This window comes from Tachysurus vachellii, chromosome 10 (genome assembly GCF_030014155.1).
Source record: "Tachysurus vachellii isolate PV-2020 chromosome 10, HZAU_Pvac_v1, whole genome shotgun sequence".
NCBI lineage: Eukaryota > Metazoa > Chordata > Actinopteri > Siluriformes > Bagridae > Tachysurus > Tachysurus vachellii.
The window spans coordinates 5,619,242-5,632,418 of NC_083469.1; the positions used below are offsets into that span (position 1 = coordinate 5,619,242).

General features: G+C 42.4%; 1 protein-coding gene across 2 annotated transcripts in view; it reads right to left on the reverse strand.

Annotated features, from left to right (window-relative positions):
* ehbp1 (EH domain binding protein 1) overlaps positions 1 to 13,177 on the reverse strand; it is a 162,966-nt gene that overhangs the window by 104,522 nt on the left and 45,267 nt on the right. For both annotated transcript variants that reach the window (XM_060878999.1, XM_060879000.1), the window contains exons 7-10: positions 12,943 to 13,082; positions 9,531 to 9,656; positions 8,321 to 8,564; positions 4,926 to 5,145 (exon numbers count right to left, since the gene is read on the reverse strand). In XM_060878999.1, the coding sequence (XP_060734982.1) occupies positions 4,926 to 5,145; positions 8,321 to 8,564; positions 9,531 to 9,656; positions 12,943 to 13,082 (730 nt within the window). The remainder of the gene's footprint in view (positions 1 to 4,925; positions 5,146 to 8,320; positions 8,565 to 9,530; positions 9,657 to 12,942; positions 13,083 to 13,177) is intronic.

Below are 13,177 nucleotides of genomic sequence, written 5' to 3' on the forward strand. Positions count from 1 at the left end.
CAGAAATGATCATGTAACAGAATAAGCGCATTAATATAAACCTTTCAAACCTTCTGACCAATCGGAATCGAGGATTCCACAGCGTTGTGGTATAAAACGTACAACAAATGCAATAAAACTCAGACAGATGGGTAAAGAAATAGATTTATACAGATACGTGCAATATATTTGGTTTTAGATTAAAAAAAAAAAAAAGTTTTATTCACACAACAGCCAGGATAATTATATTAATTTAGTGTCGTACGGTCGGTGAAGAGGGAACGTGAACAAGATATTCGGCTTCTTTTTTCCCCTCATTAATGACTTAGATTTGCAACGTCCTCGGCCGTCTGTTGGTGTGGGGTGAAAGCTTTAGACCCTTAAAAGCCCAAATCACATTGAAAGAATGCTGAAAACAGTGGAGTAAAGCTCGTTCGAGGCTGAGACGCGTCTCGCTCGCTGACATTCTGAAAGCAAAATGACCCTCGCACACACACACACACACACTCACTTTCCCTCAGCAAACATCTAAAACTTCATTTTTATATCTCATCGAATGGAGAGATTCCAGAGATAAGAACTCAAAGGCCTTCTCTCTCTCTCACACTCTCTCTCTCTCTCTCTCTCTCTCTCTCTCTCTCTCTCTCTCTCTCAGAGGCCTCCTTTAAAGGAAGACATATGAGAGAGAAGACCTCCAGACCTCCTGTCTAAGTCTTATAAGCATCTCAGATTCTCTGCAGAATTGGTGCGCTGTCAGAGAGCGACGGATCGAAGAAGGAGGAGAGAGAAGCGGAGGAGTGAAGGGGCGTCCAGGACTTCGCTCTCTTTTTCTGGGGATTATTCTGATAGAGTTTCACGGATTATGGGGCCGTTTTGAGTTTTTTCGGGGGTCTCGCTGCCCTGCTGATGCTCCTGCACCGAGCCAAAGACAGAGTGTTACTGTTCAAGTCTCATAACAGAGAAACACACACACACACACACACACACACACAGTTTTGGGAAAGAATCTGAGGCCAGCAGGTAAAACAAGGTATTCAGGGGGTAAAAAAAAACTAAACTAAATAAAATAGCTGTTGTTGAACAATTTAATGAAACATCTCATTGTGTAATCAGAGAAAAATGAACAAGACAAGCAGAACAATGTTATAAACTCGGACATGTCTATATAAAGGATAGAAGCTGTTGTGAAGCTGTGTTTCGGTCATAAAACTAAACGAATGAATAACAGCTGGTCGTTTAATGCGTCAATCTTCGTCAACTTGGTCGTTTTATTGATTTCTGTTCAGTTTGTTACTCTGCGTCTATTCTCGTCCCTTTACGTTTATACGCATGTGTTTTTATCCTCAGACAGACAGACGAATACAGTTAAAGGGCCAAAGATAGGAAACAGACAGACAGACAATTAGATAAAGAGCCGGTCAGACGGACAGAGCCAGAAATAGGAAATTCCCCAACAGACAGAGACAAATATAACAAATGAGAGAGGGAAATTGAGAGAGAGAGAGAGAGAGAGAGAGAGAGAGAGAGAGAGAGAGAGAGAGAGAGAGAACAGAAGACAGAGGCAGACAGACAGAGACAAATAGAAAGCAAAATTGATAGACAGACAGACAGGTAGATAGATAGATAGATCAACAGACAGACAGACAGACAGACAGACAGATAGATAGATAGATAGAGAGAGAGAGAGAGAGAGAGAGAGAGAGAGAGAGAGAGAGAGAGAGAACAGAAGACAGAGGCAGACAGACAGAGACAAATATTACAAAAGAAACAAAAAAAAAGCAAAATAAATTGATAGACAGACAGAGAGAGAGAGAGAGAGAGAGAGAGAAAGAGATAAAGAGCCAGTCTGATAGATAGATAGATAGATAGATAGATAGATAGATAGATAGATAGATAGATAGATAGATAGATAGAAAACGCCAGTCAGATAAATATAGATAGATAGATAGATAGATAGATAGATAGATAGATAAGATACAGACAGACAGACAGACACAAATATAACAAAAGAAAGAGATGCAAGTATGCAAGAGTGACACTGACAAGTTTTTCACATCCTCAAGCTCTGAAGTTTTGAGATCTTAGTCTCCACTCTGACAGAACTGTGTGTGTGTGTGTGTGTGTGTGTGTGTGTGTGTGTGTGTGTGTGTGAGATATCATATGCAGATCTAGCAGACTGCAAAGGCTTTTCCTTTAGATTAACACCCAGAACACACTGGAACTTATGGAGCATGAACGGCAGCAAATCCCTCCATCACGGCAGCGCAGAAACAGACAGAGAGAGAGACAGAGAGAGGGAAGGAGAGCAGACGAGTGTGCAGGAGGGGTGAAATAACGCTGGTCCGGAATGGAAGAGATTGGGGAAAAGGAAGAGAGGTTCTGGTGAATCAGAGCATCCCTCCATCTCGCTCTCTTTTTCTCTCAAAGAGCAACTCTTTTTTTCCTCCTTCACTCATTTACATTAATCCCTGGTGCCATCCTCGTCCTCGTATCAGACCTCAAAGAAAAGACTTCCTGGACATGTTAAAGTTCTGACAGGCACAAAGTAATTTAGAGAGCAAGTGAAACTCTATGTTAATGCCAGTTTGTCTAGGTCTCTCACTCACACACACACACACTCACACACACACACACGTAATATAATAGAAACTTAAACACAGTTCAGAGTTTGCCTCAAATTAAAGGTAAACAGTTGAAAAATACCAAGTGTAAAAGGAATAAAACAATTCTGTTCATGCTGTTAATGGGAAATAATCAGCAACAGTAACTGTTCATGTCAGACTTAATATTCATTTACTCCTTACTTAAGAAATGACCATCTGTGAAATCTGACATACTAAATGGTATAAATAACACATCTTTGCTGTAAAGGTGTGCAAACTTTTGCACTTCCCTGTAGCGTCGGGTTTAAAATTAGACTAATGGGTACTGTAGTGGTTAGGGTCAGGATTAGGATTAGACTAATGGGTACTGTAGTGGTTAGGGTCAGGATTAGGATTACACTAATGGGTACAGAGGTGATTAGGGTCAGGATTAGGATTACACTAATGGGTACAGAGGTGATTAGGGTCAGGATTAGGATTACACTAACAGGTACGCTGAAGGTCAGGGTCAGGATTAGGATTAGACTAATGGGTACAGTGGTGATTAGGGTCAGAATAAAGATTAAACTAATGGGTACAGTGGTGGTTAGGCTCAGGTTTAGGATTAGACTAATGGGTACAGTGGTGATTAGGGTCAGGATTAGGATTACACTAATGGGTGCAGTGGTGGTTAGGGTCAGGATTAGGATTACACTAATGGGTACAGTGGTGGTTAGGGTCAGGATTAGGATTACACTAATGGGTACAGTGGTGGTTAGGGTCAGGATTAGGATTACACTAATGGGTACAGAGGTGGTTAGGGTCAGGATTAGGATTACACTAATGGGTACAGAGGTGGTTAGGGTCAGGATTAGGATTACACTAATGGGTACAGAGGTGGTTAGGGTCAGGATTAGACTAACAAATACGAGTAATGGGGATTTGTCTCAAAACTGCAAAAAAATGGTGTAACAAAAACTGTGGCATTCAGTTTTTCTTCTCTTTGTAGTTGTGCCTTGCCGAATTTTGTGAGTGTGGCAGCACAGAGCACGAGCTGTGTGTGTGTGGAGGATTAGGATTAGTGTGTCAGGATTAGGATTAGACTAATGGGCACAGTGGTGATTAGGGTCAGAATAAAGATTAGACTAATGGGTACAGTGGTGATTAGGGTCAGAATAAAGATTAAAGGTACACTGGTACAAAGGTACAAGACTAACAGGTACACTGAAGGTCAGGGTCAGGATTAGGATTAGACTAATGGGTACAGTGGTGGTTAGGCTCAGGTTTAGGATTACACTAATGGGTACAGTGGTGATTAGGGTCAGGATTAGGATTACACTAATGGGTACAGTGGTGATTAGGGTCAGGATTAAGATTAGACTAACAGGTACAGTGGTGATTAGGGTCAGGATTAAGATTAGACTAATGGGTACAGTGGTGGTTAGGGTCAGGATTAAGATTAGACTAACGGGTACAGTGGTGGTTAGGGTCAGGATTAGGATTACACTAATGGGTACAGAGGTGGTTAGGGTCAGGATTAGACTAACAAATACGAGTAATGGGGATTTGTCTCAAAACTGCAAAAAAATGGTGTAACAAAAACTGTGGCATTCAGTTTTTCTTCTCTTTGTAGTTGTGCCTTGCCGAATTTTGTGAGTGTGGCAGCACAGAGCACGAGCTGTGTGTGTGTGTGTGTGTGTGTGTACACGAGTGCGTGTATGTGTGTTCCTGCTCACAGGCCAATGCTTTTGGGTAATTAAATGTGTTTAAGTTTGGGCCAGGCCTCTGTCGCGGACACACACACGCACGAGTGCTGCTCTCTGATAAACCTCGGCCATAATTAAATACAGACCACATTAACGCACAGACACACACGCACACGGGAGCCATAAATAAAATAAATAAAAAAAACACACACTCCGAGGGAAGCTGCCCGTAGTTAAGCCTTGCCCTGATCACTGGTGCTTGTTCTTATTTGCAAACGTGGGCACCGTCTCGCCCCCTACACCCTATGCCCTAGGCCCTTGCTCGCTTCCTCCCTCCCTCCATCTCTCCCTCCATCCTCGAGCACAGCTCGAGCACGGAGCAGCTTAATTACAGGCACCAAAGCATTGAGCGAGCAGATTCATCACGCATGCATAAGGAACATAATGCATGCCTGTATTCAAATGGCATATGCAAACGACAGACAGGGAACAGCAGAATGGAGGGATGGAGAGGAAAAGGGACTGAGAGGAAAGAAAGAGAGGAATAAAAGGAGGACTAGAAAGAGGCTATAAATGCAGTGAATGAACTAAAGACGACGAAAAGTGTAAAAAAAAATAAAAATACACGGACGGTGAAGATGTGAGGAAGACTCCTTACCTTAGGTGAGGAAGAGGCCAGCTCTCTTAGACCTAGCGCAGGGCACATGATGGACACCTTGTCAGTCACAGCTGGTTTGGGGTCACTGGGAGCGGCAGGGCTAACTGGGGTCAGTGAGGGGGCAGCAGGGGGCAGAGGAGCACGCCGTTTAGCGTTCTTCAACACGGCCGTGCTTTCTGTAGTGGACTCATCTGACTTGGGCTCGTAGAAGGGGTTCGATCTTAAAACGAGCCAGAGAGAGAGAGAGAGAGAGACAAATAACAAGCTTCACAAGCAGCATTACAAACATTTTTAATATCAACATTATAGTAAAAAGTTCACTGTTGTTCTTCCAGCACATTATACCTTCTGCTCGATACAAACACTACAGCTGTACATCTGATCGTTCTATTCACACCTTAACGGTTTTGACAGACCGCCGTTATATTGTTTATTTAGTCTCAATACACGTTCTGCCGATCACCGTGACGACACAAACTTAGAAACGTCCCTTTTTGAATAAATCGTACGCCACAATATCAGGAATCTTATTCAACACAAATGTAACAGGATCTGTCATACACTGGAAAACAAATAATTAACAAATAAGTCTAATAAATAAATGAGTTTAAAAGCGTCTCCGTAAAAAAAAACAAAAATGAAGGAACAGAAGCAGCTAATTTTCAAAACACTGTAATATTTATTCAGCTGAAACTATGTAATAATATTTAAAACATTAAAAAATTTTAACTCGTATTTTCTGAAGAATAAAGGAATATTGATCTATAATAATCTATAATAAACATGTCTCAATAGTAGTTGTTTAAATGCTGGCTGTGTGTCTGTGTGTCTCAGCACAGAAGGTAAGAGGATCATCAGCGCCGTATGAGCCAATAAAACGCTCTGCTGAGCTCCAGAGCAACCAGGTGTTCTGGAGGTCACACCTTGTGAACTCTGACCTCTGACCCCAGTGATGCACTCACTGACAGGCAGACATGCACGGCATCAATACACGCCGCTGTGCGAGGAGAAGTCACTCAGCACGCACACTAACACGACGGGAAGAAAGCTATTCGGTTGAAAGACAAGGTTAGGGACACAGAGAGAAAGAGAGAGAGAGAGAGAGAGAGAGAGAGAGAGAGAGACAGAAAAAGAGAGAGAGATAGAAAAAGAGAGAGAGAAAGAGAGACAGAAAAAGAGAGAGAGAAAGAGAGAGAGACAGAAAAAGAGAAAGAGAGAGAGGGAGAAAAAGAGAGAGAGAGAGAGAGAGAGAGATAGAAAGAAAAAGAGAGAGAGAAAGAGGGGGAGAAAGAGAGAGAGATAGAGAGAGAGAGAGAGTGAGAGAGAGAGAGAGGGAGAGAGAGAGAGAGAGAGAGAGAGAGAGAGAGAGAGAGAGAGAGAGAGAGAGGGAGAGAGAGAGAGAGAGATTCTCTTCACTCTTTTTCTACATCTTGTTATTTTGTCTTTCAGTGTCTCCAGACATCGTGGGTTTTAACGGTGGTTTAGACAAACATTCTGTGGGTTAGAAAAGGTATATATGTGAGAGAGAGAGAGAGAGAGAGAGAGAGAGAGAGAGAGAGAGAGAGAGAGAATAGCTGAGGAGAAAGGATATAGATGTACAGACAAAAAGAAAGAATGCCACGAACAACAGATGCCTTGTTCTGCTGAAAGATCCTTGCATACTGCTTTACTTCTCACACATACACAACTTTACAAATATATGGCTACTCCCTCTGCCTACACACACACACACACACACACACACACACACACACACACATACACACACATACACACACACACACACACACACACTCAATCTCACCATCTCCTTCCATCACTCTCACTCACACAACAAGTCAGAAATGTAGATTTTGTGTGGAATTTTGTTTAGAATTTGTTCACCCTATTCACGAGTCTTACAGGATTAGACCCTGAAACCCTGATATGGAGGAACAGAGACAGAGAGGGACGGAAAGATGGATGGAGGGATGACTGGAGGAAAAGAAGGAAGGAAGAGATGAATAATTGAAAGAAAGTGAAGTGAGGAGAATTAAAAGGAATTAAAGGGAACCGAAGGGAAAGCAGGTTGAAGGGAACTACAGAAAATGTAAATGAACCTAGAAGGAAGGAAAGAAAAGGGAAAAGAATCGAACTGAATTAAGTGAAATGAAACGAAGGAAACTGAAAGGAAGAGAATGAAAAGCAAAGAAATAGAAATGACAAAACTGACAGGAAGAAATAAACAAAGGGGAGAAAAGAGAATAGAAAAGGAAATAACAGAAGGAAATATCAAAAGTGAAAGAAATGAAAACTAATGAAATAGAAGGAAAGAGTGTACGACGGTTTTAAACGATGAGAATTAAAACGAAGGAAACGGCCTGAAGGTAACGGACAGTGAAAGCCGTATTAGGAGACCTTTAGTGCTAAAGTGGAGAAACACTAACGTGTCAAATGATACACTAGACTGTTATTTCACAGCAGTACAAACACTTAAAGGTGGGGTCTCCGTTGTGTGAGAAATGCTTCAGAAAACTGCGTTGGGACGTCAGACAAAACAAAAACAAAACAAACGTGTAGCCAATGAGCAGAAAGGGGCGTGTCTTGTCAATATGGGCGGAGAGAGCGTTCAGTGTGCATGTGTGACATTAGCAGAAAGTGGTTTTAACATTGACATGGAGGATAAAAACAAAGAAAGAAAGAGAAGAAAGGTTTACGATAAGGTAAGAAGTAGGACGTGTTAATATAGGATCAGCTTTCCAGCGCTGGAGAGAACTGAAGGAGCAGGAAGTTGGTCACATATTCACAGATTGGAGTTTCCTGAGTCAATAACTCCTGAGCTAAACGCTGTTACTACACAAATAACACCTCTTTTCTATCGTAGTAATGTAGAGACGCAGCTACAACCGTGTTTTGTGTAGTAACAGTGTTTAGCTCAGGAGTTATTGACTCAGGAAACTCCAATCTGTGAATATGTGACCAACTTTACTTAAGACGCCGAGGCGCTTTTTTCCTTCTCGATAGGTGAGTAACGTTGGTTTTGTTTTGTTACACAGAACTAATATATGCCTTTGTCCTTTACATGATTATGCTTGTGTGTCATTTTTGCTTGTTTGTTTATCTGCAATCGTATTGTTCTTCCCTTCAGCTATGATAAAGACACGTTTCTTTCCATTAGTTGCCTGGGTTACGTATGTGTGTGTGGGCGGAGCTATCAATACAGGGGAGGGACCCATTTGGGTTAGGGGCGTGTTTGTTTTGGTGATTTTATATGTCAACATTGGCTTTCAAACAACCGAGACCCCACCTTTAAATGATTTACACCTTCAACAAAAACAGGTGTTATCTACAGTCACTCATCATATCCAGTGCTACGTTTCCTCCACCCATCATCTCCCACTTCATCTCCCACTCACTCGTCCAGCTCCTCGGCCTCCTCCGTCTTGCTGCTGTCTGCGTACAGGTATTTGCTCATGTCCACAGGACGTGGGATCTTCCTGGTGCTGCCTTTCGGGGGTAAACTCTCCGGCTCGGGTTCATCGAACGGGTTCTTGTAATCGAGCTGCTCCGGATTTGGCTCCGATTCTTCAAAAGGGTTCAGTGGATCTGCCGAGTCCTCGTCGTTTAAGGTGGACTCCAGAGGGGGCGCTGGGCCTGATTCTGGATGGAAGACACACAAACAACAGGAGAGAATTAAACGGAGTCTAAGACTAAGGGCCTTTTTACACCTGGTCACTTCGCGTGTTTTCTCTGATCCGATATCTGATTTGTTAAAACTGTTCCATTGACATTAGGCCACATAAACCCGTCTTGGCGAATCGGATATCAATCCGATCTTTCTACTCCCGCCCAAAATGCAAATATATTTTACCTCATTTCTGGGGTAATTGATGGAACACGCTTTGGTGTATGCGGTTTCCAAAAAGAAGACGAAAAAACTCGTTATGATGGCTATGCTACAAAAAACAGTGTTTTACTCTTTGCTGCATTTTCGCTGGCAGCAGCAGCGCATTTTAAGACCCAACGAGACGCCTGGGTGAAAGATCACCTGCGAGTGACGTACTTCCGTTTGGGAGGAGTACAGCGCTGACGTATGTGGCTTGAATAACCACATTCATTTACAACTGTCCAGTTTCATCTGAAATGCGTCCCAGACCACCTCCTGAAGTGGTTTGAACCATCGGATTTATATCCGTCTCGAAAACGTTTCGGAGGGCATTTAGACCTGGTCTTTTTACCATCGGATAGCTATCGGGTCACAGAAAACGCATGAAGTGACCAGGTGTAAAAAGCCCCTAAGTTTAACGCGACGCTGCATTCATACTGAAATAACCGCCCGCAAACCCGAGCGAGAAGCCGTTTGCTTCAACTGCTTGCATGACATAATGGAGCTGTGATCGTTCTTAAATTCTTACGACGCCTGATTGACGATTCGCTCGTGAGCTGATTCGCCTTAACGACTCAATAAGGCACAGTTTTATCTTTAAAAAAAAATGAATCGTATTCAGAACGATAAGAACAGATGCAATCGGTGTCTCTGAATGTTCCTACGAGTCTGTAGGCTAATTTCTTGAGACAAGCGTTTTAGCCGAGGCTCACGCGGCAGTGATGAAGGTCACTCCTTACCCTCCTCGTCAGGGTCGCTGAACGGGTTGAGGTTCACGGGGTCATCTGCCTCTTCGAAGGGGTTGGAGCTCGTGAGGGTTTGCTCCTGATCGCCTTCATCCAGGAAGTTCAGCTTACTGATCAACTCTAGACAAAGCAAACAAGAGTGAGACCGAGAGACGATACACACTTAGAGACACACACATGCACACACACACACACACAGTGTGACTATTGCATTATGACTCGTTAATGAATATGCTTACAATTAATATAACAAAAAAAAAGCTTATGATACATCAATGAAGCAATAATGTATATTAAAAAAAATAAAAACAATAAACAATAAATAACCGCTGCATTTTGGAGTGAACCGCTCGAGTGTCCAAACTCACAGATAAACAAATACAAAGCTTTTAATAATAGTAATAAAAAAATCTGATTAATGTTCTATATTTACTGAAGCAGATATGTACAGGAAAGAGTTTGTTAAGAGACTTTAGATTTGTACTTCCTGAGGGAGGCCTAGTTCACTACAAAGTGCATCAAAATAAATGAACACAAAGATCGACCACAAAACAGGGACGAAATGAAGGCAGCACGTAAAGAAAATGGAAATAAACCCAAAAGTCACTCCACGTGTTTTTGAACGGCTTCGGACACGATACACGACAAACAGCACCATGATGCAGAGAAGAGCAGAGACAGAGGACAAAGAGAGCAACAGAGAGATGGGAGAGAGTGATGAGAGAGGGACAAGAGAGAGTTATAGAGGTGAGAGGGACATGAGAGAGGGATGGGAGAGAGTGATAAAGGAGAGAGGGATGGGTGAGAGAGAGGGACGGAAGAGAGAGGGAAGGGTGAGAGAGAGGGACGGAAGAGAGAGGGAAGGGTGAGAAGAGGATGGGGAGAGAGAGGGACAAGAGAGAGTTATAGAGGTGAGAGGGACATGAGAGAGGGATGGGTGAGAGAGAGGGACGGAAGAGAGAGGGAAGGGTGAGAGAGAGGGACGGAAGAGAGAGGGAAGGGTGAGAAGAGGATGGGAAGAGAGATGGACGGGAGAGAGAGAGACGGGAGAGAGAGAGACGGGAGAGAGAGGGACGGGAGAGAGAGGGACGGGAGAGAGAGAGACGGGAGAGAGAGGGACGGGAGAGAGAGGGACGGGAGAGACAGAGACGGGAGAGAGAGAGACGGGAGAGAGAGAGACGGGAGAGAGAGGGACGGGAGAGAGAGGGACGGCAGAGAGAGGGACGGCAGAGAGGGGGACGGCAGAGAGGGGGACGGCAGAGAGGGGGACGGGAGAGAGAGAGACGGGAGAGAGAGGGAAGGGTGAGAGAGGGAAGGGTGAGAGAGGGAAGGGTGAAAGAAAGGGATGGGTGAAAGAGAGGGAAGGGTGAGAGAGAGGGATGGGTGAGAGAGAGGGATGGGTGACAGCAGGACGGGTGAGAGAGAGGGACAGGAGACAGTGAACTGTGAAAGTAAAGCTGAAAGCTGAAGACCTGCAGGAGAACAGACTGCTTTGAGGACGTGCTTTGGGCCTTCATCTGCGTCTCCATCTATACTGCTGAGGGCATTTAACTGCCTGACTATCTCTGTAAACAGAGCGGCCAGGCAACAACAAAACACATCAGTTCTCACTCTCTCTCTCTCTCACACACACACACGCACACACACACACACACACACACACACAGCACATTTTGCACACTTTGACTGCATTTTGAGTTATAATGAAAATAAATTCAAATGTAATTCATTTTTTAACTAAAACTTAGACACATTTGTGAACAAAGTGAAAAACATTCAATACACACACTTGCTAACAAACACACACACGCACGTGCGCGAACACACGCACACACTTATCCTGTGATGAAAAACTAATGTGGAAACAGGAGGTTCGGTCCATACTGCAGACTGCAGACGGATTCAGAAGAGAAAAGTTAATAAAGGAAAAGCGATATATATTTTAATTAATAAGCTCAGATGCAGACGGACGTCACGGTGATTACGGCGATGGCTCAAAGACTAAAACTCAATAATAGACAGTTTTATGTTTTATTTTTGTTCATTTATTACATTTTTTTAAACAATAGTAAAATAAAAACAATAGTAAAATAAAATTAAACAATAGTTAAATAAAAATACAATAAAAAATTAAATAAAATAAATAAACACTAATAAATGTATACAATAAAATAATAACATTTATTTTCTTTTCATTAATATCCCAGTGGTGTAAAATCTTTATTAATCTGGCATCAGGATTTTATCCGATCCAATTCACTTATATTTATTTTACTTATTATAAATAGGGCTGGGCGATATGGCTGAAAACTGTATCACGATATCAGAGTTTCAGAGTCGATATCGATAATTATTGATATTTTTTATGACCCATTTAAAATAAGGACCAGGAGAAAAATATATTACATTTAAACATTTTTATTTTAAACTTCACCTTCCTCTGATCGTAATCCCCTCAGTTATTAAGACAGAAATGTTAACAAGCGGGAAAACTCAAATAATTATAATGTGAACATAAATCTAAAGACACGATGAACACTTAACAATTATCTCTTAACATTTAAGGTGCAAAATAAAAGAAAATGTAAGAAATGCTTAATAAAGTGTAATAAAATAGTGCAAAGTGTTAAATATAAACATAGAGAAACGGTCTTGCATAATTGCGACATTGGTGTGACTACGGTCAGACTTATAATATCCTCCTCTTTTTTTTTTTATATTTTCCTCTTTTATTTACAATTTCCTCGCTCGCTGCGTCTCATTTTCTGCTCATCAGTCACCGGTTACTGAAGAGGAATCCAGCAGACCAGCACGAGACAACAATGTGGCACAACCAAACATGATACTGTTACCTGATTGGCTGTTAGCGTGTCACTCCCTATGTTGCTAGGTTACCAGAGAGCGAGTGCCGAACGTTTTATCGAACACATTTTTTATTGATATCGATCACGTGTCTATCGCGATACATATCGTTATCGTTTTATCGCCCAGCCCTAATTATAAATAATGTAGAAACATGCTGCACTTTAGCGACACCTATTTACAGTAAACCATCGATACGTTTTATTGACGCTCCTCGGGTTGAAGCTCACTTGACTGACAGCCTTCGCCATGAGATTCTCATCTCATGAGATTTTCAGTCCAAGAAAGAAGGAGTGAGACGGATTATAAACCTCCAGTGAATCTAGTTACAGAATTATTATTGTCTGTGTGCAAGTTCCACTGATTAACACTGATCACAACAAACTGGGTCAAACTGGATCATGGTAAGAATCAGAGATCTGAAGATTTGTAAAAGAATAATTAAAAAAATAAGTAAAAACCACAAACACAAATACAAAAGTGCCAAAAGTGTCAGTAAAGTTAGAGAGTAAATGAACACAATGACCGTCCTCCTCTTCCTCACCTGTGATCTTGGCGGCTTTCTCCTCCTGATTGAAGCGGTTCTCCTCGTCCTCTTCGTTCTCCTCCTCAAAGTCGTCCAGGTTGCCGATGTCGGCCTGCTTCATGCTCATCAGACTGGCCAGACTCTGCATGTCTTCATCTCTAAAGGAGGAAGTACAAACCAGTGATGCACAGAGTCAGTGAGCAGGTCAAACACACACACACCAGTGATTCACAGAGTCAGTGAGCAGGTCAAA